The 19,201-nt window shown below is 42.7% G+C and overlaps 1 protein-coding gene across 1 annotated transcript in view; it reads right to left on the bottom strand.

The window, feature by feature from the left end:
- Positions 1 to 1,428: 1,428 nt before the first annotated feature.
- The window catches only part of T265_01413 (hypothetical protein), a gene marked incomplete at both ends in the record, with an annotated part of 56,024 nt that continues 38,251 nt past the window's right edge, over positions 1,429 to 19,201 (bottom strand). The window contains 6 exons of the mRNA XM_009165439.1: positions 1,429 to 2,408; positions 3,721 to 3,965; positions 4,060 to 4,291; positions 10,978 to 11,533; positions 13,568 to 14,334; positions 17,285 to 18,119. Coding sequence (XP_009163703.1) covers positions 2,208 to 2,408; positions 3,721 to 3,965; positions 4,060 to 4,291; positions 10,978 to 11,533; positions 13,568 to 14,334; positions 17,285 to 18,119 — 2,836 coding nt within the window. The remainder of the gene's footprint in view (positions 2,409 to 3,720; positions 3,966 to 4,059; positions 4,292 to 10,977; positions 11,534 to 13,567; positions 14,335 to 17,284; positions 18,120 to 19,201) is intronic.

A 19,201-nucleotide genomic window follows, 5' to 3' on the forward strand; every position in this document is an offset into this window, starting at 1 on the left:
GAAGCATGAAATCAAATATTTCTGCGCAAAACTTCACTAACTTCAGGCAGAATACACCGGTCTATTTTATTTCAGAAGCTGCCATGTGTGAACCTTAAGCATGAGAGGCTAGCTTCACCAAACTTCCTCCCTATTCAGTCACTTATTGTTAACTCATGGAAATAGGTTTGCTCTAAATGGATTAAAGTTGTACAGTTTACCGGCAAAACCTACTGTTACTATTAATGTGTATCTTACTCCGGAAGAAAGTGTATTCAAAATACTACTCCATATCCAAAGAAAAGTTTCGTGTGAAGCTTATCACGAAAGTTGAGTGCTGTCGTTGCTGTATACTTCCCCCTCTAACATGATCATCTATGCGCCTGATGGGTGCAACAGCTGTAAGCTACAACAAAAGATCAATACCAAGGTGAAATTCAATTTTGATTGCCAGTTTGATGATTGAATGTGTAACTGGTTCACGATTTTGTTGTGGGACAGCAGCAAACCCCTAGATTATTTTGCACCCATCGTTTATTCAAAAACTTGCATCTGCTTTCGGTAGACCGAGGAGTTGACGTCAAGTGTTGCCTCCACAAATGAATCCAAACAACAACCACGTCTCCATGGTCCCTTTTCTATATTACCTCCTGGCATGCTTCGTATGCCGCCTTAGTCGAGTATACAAAGTGAACCGTGTTATTCCTACCCATCATGCCCTTCACATGAGCTCACAAGTTCAAAATGGTCTGGCGACAAAAAGTGTTTTCGTGAACGCAGCTGAACGGATATCTTTGTGGTCTGAATTAACCCATATGCACGCAATCAAGACTAATGTCACTGATTTGAGGAGAGTAATTAAGAAGAATTCCGAATATACACTCATCTGCAAACGAATTTGGTTCTTTCGAGAGACTCACCTGGAACCCAGCTGAATCTCTCGTTTATGATGTTCTGAGGCTGGGTTCCAGGTGAGTCTCTCGAAAGAACCAATTTAGTTTGCAGATGAGTGTATATTCGCTAATTTTGTGCAATTTGGTTTCAAGTAGAACCTAAGGTTGACGGAAACCCGGGGACTGCGCCTAACTGATGAACCCCAAGAAGGGCGAAACCGGTCGTGGGTTGTCGATGGATTTTCAGCAACCTTATGAGTAGTACATTACAAATATATAGAAGAATTCCGCTTGTGGTAAGCCCAAGGTTGTACGTTGAGGATCTGTCACAAGGATGACGATGACGGAGAATTTTTGCCATGGGCTTTCTAAGGAGGTGATTGCACTGCTGATGATTTATCATGTGTGGATTGATTTGAGAACCTAAGATTAATGCCACAGATTGTTTTTAACCACAAACAGCTATTCTACCGCACAAATCTTGTTTCCGATGACCGTATATCAACCAGTTCAGGATCTGTGCCTCGTAAGGCAAGTAACAGAAGCAAAACATCTGGCAAAGTTGAATTTTAAGAACTAGCGAATGCGTACATCCTAAGCAAACAACTTGTACAAGGTTAATGTCGATGGATCATTCAAAGTTGTCAGCCGAATGTTTGCACGTATTGTACAGAGAAAGGAACTCTGAAGTCGTAAATGCGACAGCATCACTCAGCGAGAAAAACAGGGCGAGGCTTTGGTCGTTTTTATGTGTATGAGACAGCTTTGTGAAGGTGACAGTAGAAATGGAAATCGCTGCTTTTGTGCACTCGCAGTCCATCGATAGAAGGAAACAAAAAGTAACTCAATCAGTGTTGTCGAAAGGGAAAAATTAGAAAATGAGCAGCCGCAGTTGACGGAGAACACATCATCAACGAAAGGTTCCGTCAATTCAGAGTTGACTGTGAGTGCGGGAAATCGAAGAAGCCAGAGTAGGGAAAAAGGATTTTCATTGATTAAGAAGAATGCGGACGGTGGTTGAGAATAGAAGAGCCAATGTGGGCGAGGGTTTTCGGAGATGCACTCTCGATCACGAACCTTTGAATGGTCGGTTGGTTGGACTTCGCTTGAATACGAAAGATGAATAATTAATTTAATATCAGACATCACTGACTTCGCTGAAAGAGAACTCTGAAACGTCATTCCACGACACCGCCGTGGAGAATGCTTTTGTTTTACATATGTACAACTGAAAATGTATGTGCATAATTCCACATCGGGTGCTCATCAGATTGATTATGGCAGCAAGCAGGATGGCACAATTGAGCGACAGTGAACCGTGTTGAACCCTTGCGTTCAACCCTTGCATTCACCAGAATTATCAAATGCTTTGTTTCCGATCCCGTTATTCTCCAGTCTCCCTACCATACTGATAACTGGACTTGTTTGGAGTGTGAACTGCTTTGGCGAGGAAGGCGGTTGGGAATGGTTTGCAGTCTCACTGTTGCTCGAATCTGGCTCATCCGATTTCCAACATCCTGAGGATTCGGGCGATTTCTGACCAAAAAAGATAAAAACGAATCATTTGGCGAGAGTCTTCTGAATCACTGCTATTTATGTGTGGCTGGGCGGAAAACACAAGGATTATTATACAGTAGATGCATGCTATCAACTGAAGTATTACTGATTGAACAGGTTCGTTTTCATTGCTGCTTATATGTGATACTGGAAAAGCTTCCACTTACCAGAATAGCCCATCGAATTTGTACTTCCGGAGCTTCAGATGGTAAGGCTCAACTGCCATTAGAAACCAACCTCTATAATCTGGAGTTACTGCCATTAGAAATCAACCTCTATATATCTGGAGTTTTCATGAGATGAGTCATTTTGTCAAATACTAATCAATTGCATGTATGTTCCAATCAAGGACTCGCCTCGGTGAATGCAAAAAACTTTTGGGGACGTAACTCTCAGATTATGAAAGTCGTATTACATGATTCTCCTCTTTGGACTGCTGTTGAGGATAGTGGATGGAAATTGAGTGCAATAAGTTTATTGGTCATGCAGGGTCGATGAGGAGCTGAGTATTTTCAAGTGAATGAATACTCACCTAGAACCATAATACGGTCAAGATGGTACGATCAATTACGTATTCTTAACTCCTATAACTCAGTCAAATCATTATGCTATTCAGGATATCAAGACAGGCGACTTACGTCAAACCAGTTTTCGTAGGACCAGCAAAGTTGCTTTTCATTCTCAGGAAAGCAATGGATATATTTTGCTACGCAGGGTTCCTGTTCAGTGTCTCAAGACCTCAAGCGCATAGGCCTAACTAGGTGGCGAAATAGCACAGCAACCTGGATTCCAATGGCGAACCGAAAGATGCTGCGGAACTGGGTCATATGCTTCAAAGTTCACAAATAAGAGCTGTAGGATGTTGGGCTTGACAGAGTCGAAGCAAGCCTCACCTGGGTTCGTCAAATACACTGAAAGTGTCCTGGCAACGTTCCGATCAATTCAATGGGCTCAACGATGATGAGTGGCTTATGTGCATTTTTGGCTACCAAGCTCTACATGGGATGCGGCTGATGCCAGATTTATAACAGGACGACAGAAATCCGTAGGGTGGACTTGTTTTATTGGAAATTGTTTATAGTCTGGCTGGACCTAACGCAGGAGCTCAAAATTTCGGAATAACTCAATGAATGCCGAATGTCAATCAATTTGAATGCCGAAACCAGAAGAGTAAATTACACAGTGCTATCTTAGAGACAATGACTGAATCTGCCAATACATAACAAGGCTACATTCGCCAGACGGTTCTAGACCTCTGTAGTTGTTCAGTAACAACGCCAGACAAACTTACAGCTTGGATGTTCCGAATTATTTCGCTGCGTGGATGTGAGTTTACCAGTCCATCCTCTCGTTCCGCTAGGGACACACATCGGCCGGATGCGGGTGGGTGAGTATGAGAATGGTCAGACATGAGGGATTTGTTGCTGCCACATCCGTTGCTAACGGCTGAAGCCGCAGAAAAATTAGGCTGCGAAGGACCGGCTAGAAGCGCTGTTTGAAGCTGATCACACAATCGTTTGAATCGCCGCGTCGGACCTAAAGAAGTGGTGACAAAATTCAGATCAGATTCAGTTTACTAAATTTTACATTCAACTCCGTACTTAGGCGCATAAAGAAACAAGCGACTAACCTGACAAGAGTTGGAAGTTGACCGCATAAACTTCACGTTCTGATGGAACCGAACACAAAGATTTACCGGAGGTGCTCCCTGTACTAATGCCTCCGGTTGCACGTACCATATCCACCTGAAGTTTTACAGGCCGAGCTAACAGGGTAGATCCACTACCAGTGCGACGATATTCAGCGCGGAAACTCGTCGGCGAAATGACGGTATGCACCACCCCAGGCGTGGCAAGAAAGACCTGTGAATGAATTATAAAATGTTCGTTCATCTGGGTGATTTTGGTAGTAGATCAATAGTAATCTAAACAACACCTCAAGCTTCTCGGGATGTTAACATCTTTCATCTCACCAGCCACGTACCAACATCAGGATACTTACAGTATACAAAGAAACAGAAATAGTGGATGGAATCAATTAGTGAAAAAGTGCATTTAACCTTCAATGCAAGCTGATGGCTCATCTCAAGGACTTTGGTACGTATAGGATTAGTCCTTTGAGATTACTCAGTAGGACCCTAGTAAACCATGACAATCCTGGATTGAGGTTTAGACGCCAGAATTCTGGATCGACCCGGTGGCCCATCGATGAGGCATGTCTGATCTCGGGCCTACCTTGTGCCGATCGATGGTCAATCAGTTGATTCGTCTTCGAAGGCACGTCTATCAATGCTGTTGTCTATTCTGCTGACCGCGGCAGCAACAGAACTATCACACGACATTCGATGCAGAAAGGTTGAACAAACTGCAGGTTGGTGTGCATAGTTTGATAGCAGAATCCGATGCGTGGCTGGATGTGTACGATCAACTGCCTTATGACTGTAGGTGATCGGTCGCACCCGACTAATGCTTGGGTTATTTTCGATCAGTTTTGGAGCATGCTGTGACTGAAATGCGGTACAGAGTTTCCGACTTGCATTAACAACTGGTACAAATTATGTCGAGGTACAGAGTTTCCGACTTGCATTAACAACTGATACAAATATATGTCGAGGAGAGTTGTTTTCGCACGGCGCCTCAAGTTGAGTTAGAACAACCATTGCTCATAAAGATGTGGACATTTCCAGCACAAGGTTTTGTGCATTAAAGGGTGTTTGAGTTTGTGTATGACTGAGAAATTCGTCGTCCAAATGACCATATATTATTCCCGGACAAGCACTAAATGACAAATTTTTCCTCCCGATCAACAAATTGAGAAATATCAGATGCGGAACTAATGCTGGTACATTGGATTGTGTATATGCGATGCAAGTCGAAACTTAAAGGGAGTATGCCCACTGACCGGAAAAAAATAAATTGGGAGTAACCGAGGTAGTGTGTAAAGTATCTACCTACCGACAGGCTAATATCAACATATACCATAAGCAAAACTGCGAAAAACCTGCATTGAGGCAATTGAGCTTTCACAATACCGACGTCAAGAAATTTCTTCCCAATTTTTCAAAACAGATTAAAACCATCAGATTTCCGTTGTTCCCAGCACTACGAAAGTGTCTACTAGTGTAAATAAACTCCTGACATCTGCATCTACTTAGGTTTATTTACGATGTCATTTTTTATGGAAAGGTAAGCCTGTGAACTTCCCTAATTTGGAATGTTGCTCTAGGAGAGAGAAAATATTTAAATACAGTTATTCTGATAGCTTAAGTGGCCTTTTTGAGTAAGCTGGGCCTAGTCAGTTCCGATGACGCGATTGCTTCGGACGATCAGATCATGTGTAATGACTTATCCAGTATGTCAGGGACCCACGTCTGCTGATGTTGTCATGCCACAAAAAATGAATGCTTCATCAGCCATTGAATAATAAATAATAAATAACAATAGTAACAATAAATAATAAATAAATAATAAATAAATAATATTTAAATAATAATTAAATAATATTAAATATTGTCGGATAGCACATAAAAATAAGCCTACAGTCTGCAATACATGACTTATCACAAAACAGACTCAAACCTAAATCCAGTGGGCAAAAATCAGTATTCATGGGCAGGAGCAGTGGATAAACACTGTGTTAGGAACTGAAACAATAGGGTAAGCGAAGGAAACGCCAGGAAGCTCCTTCTGGAAAAAAAACTTGAACCCAACAGTTATGTGCTCTAACTGCAGAAGATTCTCTTAAAAATCACACTATCGCATTATCACATACTGTTGTGCTTGTGCCAATCAGATGCACTTGAGAAATAAATTATGTTCTTGAAACTTACCTCATACAATAATTTACACTCAGGTAGATCTGAACTAGGTGTTAACTGCGGGGTTTTAGAATACAGAATACGATCAATACGTGGCTAACCATCTTTCATATAGACGTTGAAATAATGACTACCTGTCTACTTTCAGTTAACCTTGACATTCTTGGATTTCGTCAGAAGTCTGAAGATTCTAATGACTAATCAACCAATATCACATCCAAAACTGTCCTCTCTTATCTATTCGGGGTGAGGTGGGAGCGTGTGAGCCAGTTTTACTCAATGACGAGTAATCGATTTAAAAGATAAGTGAACTGATTCACAAAGTCACAACTTATGCTGAGGTGCCGTAAAAGAAAAGGAATATTGGAGCATTTTTATGGGCTCGAAATCGACCCCAAATATTAAAAAGTGACAGGTTTTGAACATCGCTCAGGGGTTAAATTGTAATCGAGTGACTGCACTGCTTTTTCGATCTGGGTATGTACTGCCTTACTGCGATTGTAACCTGCCTCATACAAGGATAGATTCGACCGATAAAGAACAATGTCTGTCAATAATTCTTTTCAATACACAAATTTTAGCACATGAAGTTCTGTAGTATGACAACCTATTGAGTGCCTTCTTGCACTGATGTAGGTGTGATGTCATTAAATAAGTCGATCATCGAAGGGATCTAGTTGGCTTGCACTTGCGATAACGTCCGGATAGTACAGGCCCATTGGGTTGTTCCGTAATTTACACCAAACCAAGTTTAGCCGGCTGTACTTCGTGGAACCAAGATATGATTCGATGCCAGTAAAACCAGTGCATTTGAGGTTGATGCAAATCTCCCATAGGAACAGAATTACACGGATTTGTGCAGGTATTGCAGGCCTTCCTCAGCACGAGATGTTTAGTTCGGTACATAGGGGGTAGAGGTTTTGATACGAGAAGCACAAGCAGTCTTCAGATGTATGCACATGCACACACGCACAAGCGAAGCATGCAACCGATCCTTTTGTATTCCCAATCCTGTCCCGTTTTCCGGACAAACAAATGTACAGTTCACTAGGTACTGTAATGTCCCAGCTGTGGAGCACCGAGGAAATGGGAAATCTGAACTATAGACACCTGTGGTTGTCACGCAAAATGAGAGTAATTCACCACCGAACAACCCCATGTAATGCACAAATTGTTTTAAACCAGCCTTTCGCTCAAAACTTCCTACTATGTGAAGGCGAGGCAATGTAGCATCGCTGTTTTTATGGGGCTGAAGTTAGGACAGATGGAAAAAACTGAAAAAAAGTCCTACACAAGTTTTCTCGAGCGTCCTCAACTTCTTGCGGATTGTTATCTCGGGTCATATCTGGCAGGCTGGCTGTGGACAGAACAAATGGTTTGAAACGGGCGTTTCAAGAATGCACAAATAACAGTCTCTTGACCGGTGAGTCCGGGATTAGGAATGACAGCTAAGTCATTTCAACTATAGCACTACAATAACATTAAGGTTGTTACTACGTGTTGCTCAACTCGAGCAACCAGAATACCCATATGACAATGGAGATTCTTACTTTTGTCGATGACTAGGAAAACGTTGTGTGGGTTTGGTGGTTTCGACGGGATTCGAGCAACACAATGCAAAAGGCCGACTGAAGGAAGGCAAAATTCAAACACACTCCCAGTGATCAACTGTTCTCTCTGCTGCTTGGTCCAAGGCCAATTGCTACTGCATTCCTGGGTGTGAATACTGGAAACGCTTCAAGCTATCATTGGGAAGTATACTATGTTGCACAAGTCCATAAGCAACGCAACTTTTGGGAACTCAGTCACGTGCCGGATCATCCTTTGTGCGTGCAAGTGGTGTGTTTGATGCTCTCTTATAAACGATGCTACGCAAAAGTGGGTTGGTTATTGGGGGTGACGGAACAGGATTTGAAATTTTCGAGTTATTTTGGTATAATCCAGGCACTTCGACCTTCCGTGAAATTAAGTAGAGATGTTGGAAGGCGTGGCTACTAATCGAGGTCCACGTTATTCGTGGTGTTGAAATCTATCCAAAATTAATTATGTTTCGAGGTTTGGGTCAATGCATGTGCTCACGAAATTCTATCAAAGATCTCTTTCACAATACATTGCTCTTTTCAACCGAGGGTTTTCTAAGTAAGCTTCCAGGGGCTTCATTGAGTTGAAACACTAGTTCATAACTTTTTCTTCCTATTTGTGACGATAATGCTAATCTGGAGCAGCCTGGGTGACAAGCCGCCATAAGCTTACTGTATATCCCTTAAAAATGCGTTCGGGTAGTAAGAAAAGCCACCGGTAGTGCACACCTATAACTGAATTTCTCCTGGGAGTTAACCGAAAAACAAAATCTAACGTGCACCACATTTCCTGAAGCGTATTCACAGGCTGTCTAACAAAGACATCGATCGGTCACGTGGTCAAAGGAACGAACCATTTAACTGGTTTTTCATCCAATTTACTGTTGCTATTATGAACCCCTGTTCTCTGATTGACAGGTTCGCACGCCAGGTAAGAACGGGCTAGTTGTGTGAATACGTACTGGGATGGATGGACATTGGTTGGCACGATACAAAAGTGCCACACCACCCGCAGAAGACTGGACTGTCTGAGGTGGTGAAGTGAGTGGAAAATAGCAAATAAAAGTGAGATTGGGAGAGGAAGCAAGTTGTACGTTTACCACAAACTCTCTCCAGCAACAAATTAGGCTGTTAGATTAAATGAATAGGCATTGGGCTGTGCAAAATTTAGACATTGCGTTGTGTGCTCTAAATACAGTTGCTCAATATTTCACGGAATGCTATTTTTGTGAACAGGTGTAGGTCTACTTATGTTAATGAGGTATGTAACTCCACTTTTCGGGTATCCGACAGCAGACAGGTTCAGAAAGAAATTCCAGTCTGATATGGCGGCGCAGATCTCCGAATGACGTCTCCTAAATATTGATCACCAGCCCCCCACAATTTGAAAATAAAACGACCTTTGCGGCCCACATCGAAGAAATACGGCCGGCTGAATCCAACAGTCAGTCAGATGTGATCCCTTAATCAGTAATTCTCAAGAAGCGTTCCTTCGTTTATACTTTGCCAAAAACAAAACTGAGACTAAGTGGTGTGATATGACTAAAATGATTGAGACACGAGTTGGATGCGTGTATTGCTTTACTTCCACGTCGAACACTCTCTAGACTAGTACATATTGGACTAGCTGATGTAATTACTCATTTTTAAAGGTTCCATGGAATTCGCCACATAAGCCAATGAGTTTAGCTCGCAAAAGCGTTACTGTTGGAAAGCAGCTTAGAAAGCACGCACTCCAGATCATTCACTTTTAGGGTAATTGTAATTAGGTTGCAACAGTGAAGTTGAGGAACACAAGTAACCTCAATCTACCCTAAGTAACACGAGTTGAAGAAAGCCTGAACGTGACTTCATCACCGAAACCTTCCGTACACCATCAAAAGCCCTCTTAATTAAACCTACTCCCAAAGAACGCTTGCTCACGGCTATCAGCATTCCAACTCGGGTGGAATCTGTTTCCAGATTTACGTGCAACAACCGAAGTTATCGGTGGATACTGCACATGACAGGCAGTAGCACAAGTGTCTTTCACTGGACACTGCGGGAAACATAGATATTGATGTTGAATAGATAAAAGACGGGAATGTAAACAGAAGAATCCAAGGCAATTTGTGATGATAGCGAGTGGTTGTCTAATCAACCACATACCCGACTTCCATACCGCAAACGGAGAGTAGGTCAAAGTCCCACAACACTGACCAGTGATATTCAGGACGTACATCATATGCCTACAAGGAGCCAGCGATTACCTAGCTCTTACACTTGGTACGACAGGCACCGAAAGGGAGCACCAGCTGAACGACGATGCATCGTCCGTCTTTACTCTATCATTGTGCATGGTATAAAAGCGTCAGTGGACTTCCGGTATCCTCCAGCGCTATCGTTTTAATCTCTTGGGCCATATGTGATGAAAAATCGTTACCTCATTCAAATTGCTGATCACATGGCAGACATGTGATGTTGGTTTAGTTTGGCCCTGTGTTCTTCGGGTTCCCGTTTAACCTTCCTGACAAAGTTGAGACTAGATCAAATAAATGTCGGATTGGTAAGATCGATGCAACGTGCGTGATAATCAATGACTCCCCACTATACTGTTCCCGAATTTGTGATTTTATGTGAAAAACCATTTTTCATCTATGTGGTTTGTGCGACCACCCAACCATGAGCAAAAGTGACCACAAACTTCAGGCAAATGCAACCGCATATCCCATTAACACTGACCAGTCACACCTGTTCATTGTCTAGATGGAGGTAAGTGTTACAATATTACATAGTCTCTTACTGTACCAGCTATCTTTGCGTTGAAACAACTCTTTCATGGCTTTCGAACAGCTCCGCTAGAGCGTGATTACCAGGGACATTACTATAGTTAACATTTTTTCGCGCTCAGCTAATAGTACTCTTGGAACACCGACCCACAGCAATCGGCAGCAAAAAGCATTGATTTGCGGTTTCAAAAAATGGGAGAAACGTCAACATCAATTCTACTGTTTAGGTGAATAATGTAGTGGTTTAATTTTGACCAGATGATTAACATCACCGCTGATCGAATCAAAGAGCTGGCTTTTGGACGTCCTACAATACTGCTACTTATCACACCGTCCGTGGTTTTAGAGGAATCAAACACATAAGCAGTGTCCAGCAAACCTACCTGAACTAATTCGGCTTTTAGCCGATTAAGTGCACGTCCTTTAATCATAACAACATGGTTCGTTTCCTCTGGCACAGTGCTTGCATTGCTCGTAGTAGTTGCAGCCTTCCCTGACCTCCGTTCATTTGATGACTTGTTTGACAAGCCAGCAGTGTCTGGCGTCTTTGAAGTTCCGACCTTCAGCTCCGTACTTACAGGGGGCTCGTGGATCGTTACCTGGCGGTTAGTACGGATACGACTTGATTGGGAGTTATTGCTTGTTGCGTTGACTTCGTCATTCGTTGCCACTGACGAGGTTGGCGAATCTGCTGTGAAGCATGTTTCTTCAGTTAGATTATCCAATGGAGGAGTGGTGCTAAGGTCGGGTGAATTGTTGACCTTTGACAGAGAGGACTCATCAGAATTGATCTCTTTCGATTTCGCATTAGTTGAAATTGCCAATGCAGCCGCATCTTCTGCAGCTGCTGCGGCATTGAAAGCGTGCTGGCTACCTTTGAAAATCACGTGACCTGATGCTGCACTTAAGAATCCGTCAAACCATGACTTATGCGTTAATCTGTTGGCGAAGAGATAAGGAGTAAAACATGGAGCGAACAGCTGTGGCAACAATCAACTGAATATTATACTACGCAGCATGTATAGAGTCGTTTGCGAAAGCATGTAAAGAATACAACCCACTGGGCAATGTCTAGGACTATCGGAAGAAATCAGTAAAGGAATAAGTTGTGTCCATCAATGTACACCCTGTAATAAAATGCCTGAGACCCGGAGGAGAGTGTCCTATTGAAAATGCCCAGGAGAATATAATGACCTAGCAGATCATGTGATGTAAAGAAACACCCGGGTTCTATAGTCAATGTAGAAATGATGGAGTGTCCTATGTCTGCCTAGCTGATTTTCAGAGAAATCTACAGGCATCTATTGTTCACTGGATACCATAAACGAAAATCGGTGATTTGGTTTCATCGAGAATCAAACCAATCTTATGGATGATGGCCAGTATTCCTCTTTCAAACCAAGCGGATTGACCTTCCAACGCGGACCTACCCTAGTAATTTCTCACATACAGCATAAGATCCTGCATTGTACGCGTCATGCGTGAAACGATAGACGAACATTTAGCTGAACTCTAGTGACTGGAAAAAGCACTGCAATGTGCTCCTACCAATGTGTATTTATTGTATTGCTTGATGTGATTTTTGTATGTTTCTCACAAGTGCCTCTAGGGGTTGAAACACTTTCAGAGGCTAACTATCAACCTGTGACCAAGTTTGTGCCGCACGCTTCACGGCGTACGTCGTTGTATACTGCGCGGCATCATTTAATTCATGAGGTACGTAGAATATTATTCTTAGTGAGAAGGTTACTTTTGCAAAAAACGCTGGACATTTCCTGGATTGAAAAATGGTTGGGTTTAGATTGACGTAACGAAAAAAAGGAAGGTTCAAAAAGGGTTGCTCTAATCTCAGTGCATTTGCCTATCGCGGATTCAATATTTATACGGAATAAGTGCGTCGTTGATCTGTGCGCATGGTGATGGTACTGAATCCTTATTACTTCCGCTATTCCTTACAGTTGAATGTGACTGTTATGGCATTCAGCTCATAATTCATAATCAACTTTGTATTTTGGAGTGACAATTTCCAGTACACAACTCATTATTCAGCGTACATGTGGCTATCCCCTGAAATAGGGACCCTTCCATCAGAAGTAGGGCCAGTCGCCAATAAGCGGCAAACCAAGCATTACCCGCTAGATCTATGAAGGATTTCATATTTTGGAAGAGTTCATCCTCATTACTCTATAATCTCCCAAATCTTGTCCCCGAGGCGGGTTTCGACCCCTAAAGAAAGACCACGAATTCAACAATCTATGGAAAAATAAGGTAAAATCTACATATGCAAAATTATGAATAACAGTGCTGAACGTTGGCTTGTAAAACGCACAAAACCTGGTCTAAGTGGCTGCATAACATTGAATCCAGAAAGCATTACTAATCTATCTTCATATTATTCCATTGGCTTTTCAATATCACTTTCAACCAGGCTATAGTCGTTTGTCGTGGAATATTTACATTTTAGCGAGCACTGCCATGTATGCTAGAGGCTGGCTAGTAAACAATAATGACTTAAGAACGCGTTAGCAATAGTGCAAAAAGTGAGGACTCAGTGAGGAGCCAAGTTTTCCTACAGAGGAAGATCAGTGAATGCGTACACACGACTTTGGAACATAGAAATAGACATCTGTTGACTCATTAGAGTGAGATGCCATCCGTTGAGACCCAGAATCCTTTGTGAAGGTCACATAGAATGGGTCCGACACATAACGTTCGACAAAAGTTGGCCTACCATTGCGGCTGGGACGCAATGGTACATAGTAAACTACGTTTACACTTACAACTGGAATCCGCTATGTATCATGTCATGTAGGGTTTCGAACCATGTTCAGAGCAAATACGAGTAAATAACTTCCTGCCCAGAGCACTCTATCTCATCGGGTGGACACCAACTTCATTAGAAAAACTTGCACACAGTGGCCAGAAAGTTATTTGCAAACCGAACGACTTTCTGTAAGCATACTTTGAACTTACAGTGGAGAGGGTTCTGATGGAACTGAGCGGCCTGGGTTGGTTTGTCTGTTGTGAACGAAACCGGAAACTTTTGGGCTACTTGGAGGCGTCTCTTCGACCAGACCAGATTTCTTTCGGTGGAAGCGTGGTGAGCCCAAGAAAGACATCTTTAGATTTGTCAGTTTTGCTCTCCATGGTTGGTTGGACGCGTTTGGACTGGTTGGCGTTGTTGCGGACGGTGTGGAACTCGGGGTAGATGTGACTACGTGCCGAGTACGGCTGTTAGGAGAAGAGAGAGATGGGCTGGCGGTGGATCGTGAATCAACATTTGTTCTAGGACTCTCGCAGTGGATAGTTTTTCGTTTGTCTGCACTCGGTGAAGTAGAGGATGAGGAGGAGTAAAGCAGGGGTGACTTGATACTTCGTACAGATGGTGTAGGGCTGCAGAGGGCGGAACCGTTCGCACGGGTCTTATCGTTTGTGGTGCTTGAGGCGAGATGAGCTTGCTTGCTGTGTGATAAGTTGATTGGCTGTACCGGGTACGCATCTCTGTTGTGTCGATTCACGTAAGCAGGCGGGGAACTTGGAATAGAGGATCGCTTCGGACGGCTCGATATCAGGTCAACAGGTGAAGAGGGTGCAGTGTTTGGTGAAACCATACGTAAAGCACTACAACCACCGTCTCCAGATACTTGGGAAACTGGTGAGTAGGTTTTGGTCCTTCCTTCGTTCGGTTGCCTGTCCGAAGGGCCCGGACTGTCGATTGGTCGAGGGGTGGAAGCATCCAACTACAGCGAAGAGGGAAACAAAAAAATGATGCTGTCATTTACAGCGGTTGATGCTAATTGAAAAACCTTAACTTTAATGCCTCAGCAGTGAAAAAGTGAAACATAATAGCACTAAAGCAAACGTGTGTAGTTACATGGCACTCCAGACCTTGCCACAGTAAATCCGCTGCAAGACCCCATGATCGAAATTCTATCGATGGCTGTGTATTCCTTGCATCGCACAGACTGAACTTCCTCACTCAGAAATGCCAACCATGTTGGTGGTTATGTTACCAGTAGCTCAACAATTACAACAGAACAGTATCTGTCCGAGATATTTCCAAACTTGACCCCTCCTCAGGAGTTCAATCAAGAGTAAGGCGCTGAACAGTTAATATTCATAAGTATACCTTCAGCTTTATTTTGTTCGTTTAATTTGTCCAATTATGGCAAAAAAAATTTTCAATTGAATGGATTCCAAAAGTCACAAATGATGGTAGCAGTCTCGTTCAGTGGGCTTATAATTAATCGAAATAAGAAGGCATGATGCACTCAATGCTGTTAAGGTAGTTAAGTTTCTACTGCCTCGCTCAATGCAAAACATTCGTAATTGAAAGCAAGTCTCAATGGACTGCGGCCACTTTTGATTGGGTATGCATGAAAATTCAAAAAAGCATGCTGAGTACTGTCAGAGTGCGGCATTCTGTTAGTCTGTTTAGAAAACGAAGGACTGGAATAAGGTGTTCTGGAACACTTCTTAAACTGTGCACAAGTATCACCTCAGCGCTGTACATGTACGTAAATTCCTGTCTACAGTCCATCAAAGGTATCAAAGAGAAGCTTTCCACTGTCACTTTGGTATTTTACCCTACATGTTTCTATAGATCTGAGACCGTGTTTAGATCCGACAACCAAATATTGTGAAAACAATAATCGTGGTACACTGATACTCCTATTTATCGTGAAAATGGTTCCGCGGACAAAAAGTTATCTTTAATTTAAGCAACTATCTGGAACAGGGGTAGAAGCACTATGGTTTGCGGATCTCTTGTTCATTTCCTAAGAGCAAAAAACACAATATAGATGCCAAATGCCACTGATCCAGTTTTTTGGTTGACTACCATCTCAAAATTTTATTATCAGGAGCACCTAAATCCACCACGTGAATAGACTGCTTCTGGCAAGACGCTTTAACTCGACTTAACCGACAGTCTATCCTACAGTAAACACGATAACATTTGTTGGAACACTTCACTGCTGGCAGACCAACTGGAGAACGATGAAGTAATGCAGGATGATTCCGTAATTTCGGAGTTCCCGGTAGTCATCACTGTTTTGTTTGATGCATAAGAATACACCACCAGACCAATTTACCGTGTTATACTACTGGCTGTGAATCATGAATGCGCAACAATATTGAATATCTGGAGCATTCCGAGACGGAAAATCTTATCAACCTTCACAAAAGCTTCGGAGGAACACCAGAATGCAATTGAAATTTCATTGACGTACTTTAAGAAGCATCTGACATGGCTATAGTTAGTCATTCTTGGCGTCTAACAAATATTTCGAAATCAAAAATCTCCTAAAGACTTTGTAACACTCATATACAAGAATTTTCGAATTCTTTCTAATAAATAAATAAAGAGTTAAGGACCATGCGTCCCTAGTTAGGAATGTGCCAGATTTAATTCAAGTGGGTTTGCTCATCGAAAAAAGTGGAATCCCAAACCACCTCCCGTTGTGAAATCAGCTACTTTGAATCCACTCTTCCCTCTCTCTATGCGTCGCCAGTGACCAACCCAACCCCTTGGGTCGTGCAGAACACACTGTCATCACTGAGAATAACTTAATCCCATTTGTGATTCTAGGAAAGTTGACTTGTCTACTTAATTCTATTCTTCAAGTGCACTTGTGTGAGTCAGAGAACCTTGCACAAACAATAAAAACCCCAACGTAATTTCTGGATATGACTACTGTTTGGATGGAAAATAAGGGAACGTTTCTCGTGAAAAGTTTTGTCTGGTTCTTTACAGAATTCGAACACGCGCGTTTTAGTTGGCAATGTGGAGTTTGCGGAAGATCCTCTGGTCAACACAGACTGAAAAAAGTAGAAGCCGAAATCATCTATGGAAAGAATTTGCTTTTGACATCTCCAGCGGTTATCCTGGTATTACTGCAGGGTATTGTCGTGCTATACTTTCGGTCAGCTGCAGCCTCGTCAATCGATGCTACTCACGCTCGGGAGCGCTACAGTCACGACAAAAGCACTAATGTTTGAATCCGTGACCGTCGAGCATTTCAGGTGCAGCGTGACTGTGGAGTAGATCGACAGCTTAAATGAACGTTTCATGGTTAAACATCAAATCCTATGTTAGGCAGAAGCAGATACAATGAGAAATGGGTGATCCTGATAGCGCTTATGACATTACAGCAATAATGGTAGTAATAATACTGACAAAATGTTTCACTATGTCCACTGATTGTCAGCTGTATTACATATTAGGATGACGTCAAATACAATTGTTCGCAGTGGCGAAGTGAATGTCATTCAGCCGATCTTCGATCAATACTCCAGATAGACACCGTTCTTTTTTGTCTGAGGTCCAACTGGCTCTATATATATTTAAACCAGTACACAGAAGCAACCGAGTAGGTTGTTCGCTATCCATCGTGAGTGAATAAATGACAGGTTGCTTATGCCGCCGACCAATCCCCTATTCTCCAGAGATTCCGATTTTACTAAGGAAATCAGCTTAATGATTGGTCAATTTAATGAGCCCAGTCTGTCTAGCAGTTGTCCGTGTAGTAATCAGAAGAAAATTCATTCGAAGAGGAAAACACGGAATCACTGGGTAAATAAGAAAACAAGAAGCGTTTTAAACGAACAACGGAAAGTGACTTAGGGAAACTGTAGTTCTTGCTTAAGTAAACAATTCCTCTTGTTATTAATGGAAAGTGATAAACATACCCTAGTTTGTCCATCCACCGTAATAAGTTCCTCAGTGGAAGTTGGTGATGCAGATTCCGCGCAGTTTATCGTCGACGCTACAGAGGAATGGCCATCTGATTCTGCGTTCACTGGAGTAGTGGCCAGAGGTGAGGTTTGTTCTATCATAGACTGTGTTGGTTTTGAGTGTGTTGGTGACTTAAGAGTGTTGCCTGGAGGTGGGATGCATGCTGAACTTGGGTTTTGCTGTTGCTGCTGCGTAAGAGACTGTGCTGGCATGGGTGGCAATGGAGTTGGGAACGGGGGCATGGTCGGGATAAGATATGGTCCTCCAGTAAAAGGATTCGGATGCAAATGTGGAAGGAGATGTAGTGCTGGCACGAAGGGGGTCGCCATTGTGGTTGGTACCGGCAAGGGTCCCATCGGAGGGTGCATCAGGTGTTGTGCTCCTGGTCCCAAAGGTGGAATGCTACCGAAACAATAAAAATTCAAACCGTGTTGTGGGTGACCGACTGCAGTACTGACGACGGGAATACCTACAGCTTCGGAAGGAACAGAGTGAAGTGTTTTGCCTGCCGTATGAACTGAAACGGCAGTGTTTTGCACCCCGTTGTCTGAACATACGGCTGCTACTGGGGTTGGGATAGTGTTGGGTGGATGTCGTGAAATCGTCGGCGCCTGGGCACGATGCGGTGAAGGGATGGCAAGTGAGTTAGGCGAGGAAAGAATGGTGCCCGTGCTCTCACAACTCACAGTGCGACAGTGTACTCGCTGTAAAGAGAGTGGGGACCCCAATGGACTAACAGCAGGTGTACTCGATTGACTGTCCAGACCACTGGAAAAAGATTTCTTGCGTCTGGAAACAACAGAACACATAAGTAACACAAGTAAAACGAGTTTAGTAACGACGGAAGCATTCAGTTTGAATGGATGGGAAGAAGTAATTTGAAAATACATCTCAACCAGACCAGAATGAAGTCCAGAGACAGTTTATTCTGTACACTAAACGTAGGGTTTCGGGACAGAATTCACGTAGGCTCGTTCTGAGAAGCGAGAGGATAATGTGGGAAAAACTCACAATCAACAGCATTCATAACCTCGACAATCAAATCTTACGGCAAAATAACAACATGACACATCGAAGTGAGTTTGGTACGAACATATCTGTTGATTAATGGGATTCGGTAAACTAATTCAAACTACTTGTGGTAAGGAGGAATGTTCTCGTAGAAAATACAATAACAAACGATGAAAATCCATAAGGAACCTGAGACTACGATGCATTGTCCGATAAACAAAAATGCGAAAAAAAGATAACCTTGTTGCAACAAGGCAAGTGCACAGTGCGAACGCAGAGTAGAAGCAGTGGAGTAATTTATGTAAGGTTTGCCTCGGACAAAACAACCAAAGGTTTTGCCAAATGTTGTGTTATGCTAGTGTTGTGGAAGAACACTAGATGCAAATAGCTAACCGGGCAAGTGGGGGAAGATCAGGCGATTCATTTGGGAAAAATAGGCTATGGACGAACAGAAACAGCACAATCAGGAATTGGATTTCCTGTATGTTGCACACTGATCGAACAGATGCGCTCGCGCACTATATATACGTGTAAAGTGTGCAAGTGCATGTGTATCGTGGCAAAAGCGGTGTTTTAAGTACGTGTGTTTTGAGGCCTTGGAAACGAAGAACACAGAGCAAGGCACATGCTATTTTCTGTTCAGAACGATATTTGCCCTTACTAATAAACGGGATTTTACTGCCTATATCTGCTTATTGCGTGGTCGGATTAATTTATAGACTGAGCTTGTAGCACGAGATTTGATGCGATTCGTAATCCGGGAGAGGGGTCAACGAGCCACTAAAAAGGAGCCATTAAAAATGATTTGTTTGCGACTGTTTTCTGCTGACACTTGTAGGTTTACTGTGTATAACATATCA

This window comes from Opisthorchis viverrini (genome assembly GCF_000715545.1).
Source record: "Opisthorchis viverrini unplaced genomic scaffold opera_v5_15, whole genome shotgun sequence".
NCBI lineage: Eukaryota > Metazoa > Platyhelminthes > Trematoda > Opisthorchiida > Opisthorchiidae > Opisthorchis > Opisthorchis viverrini.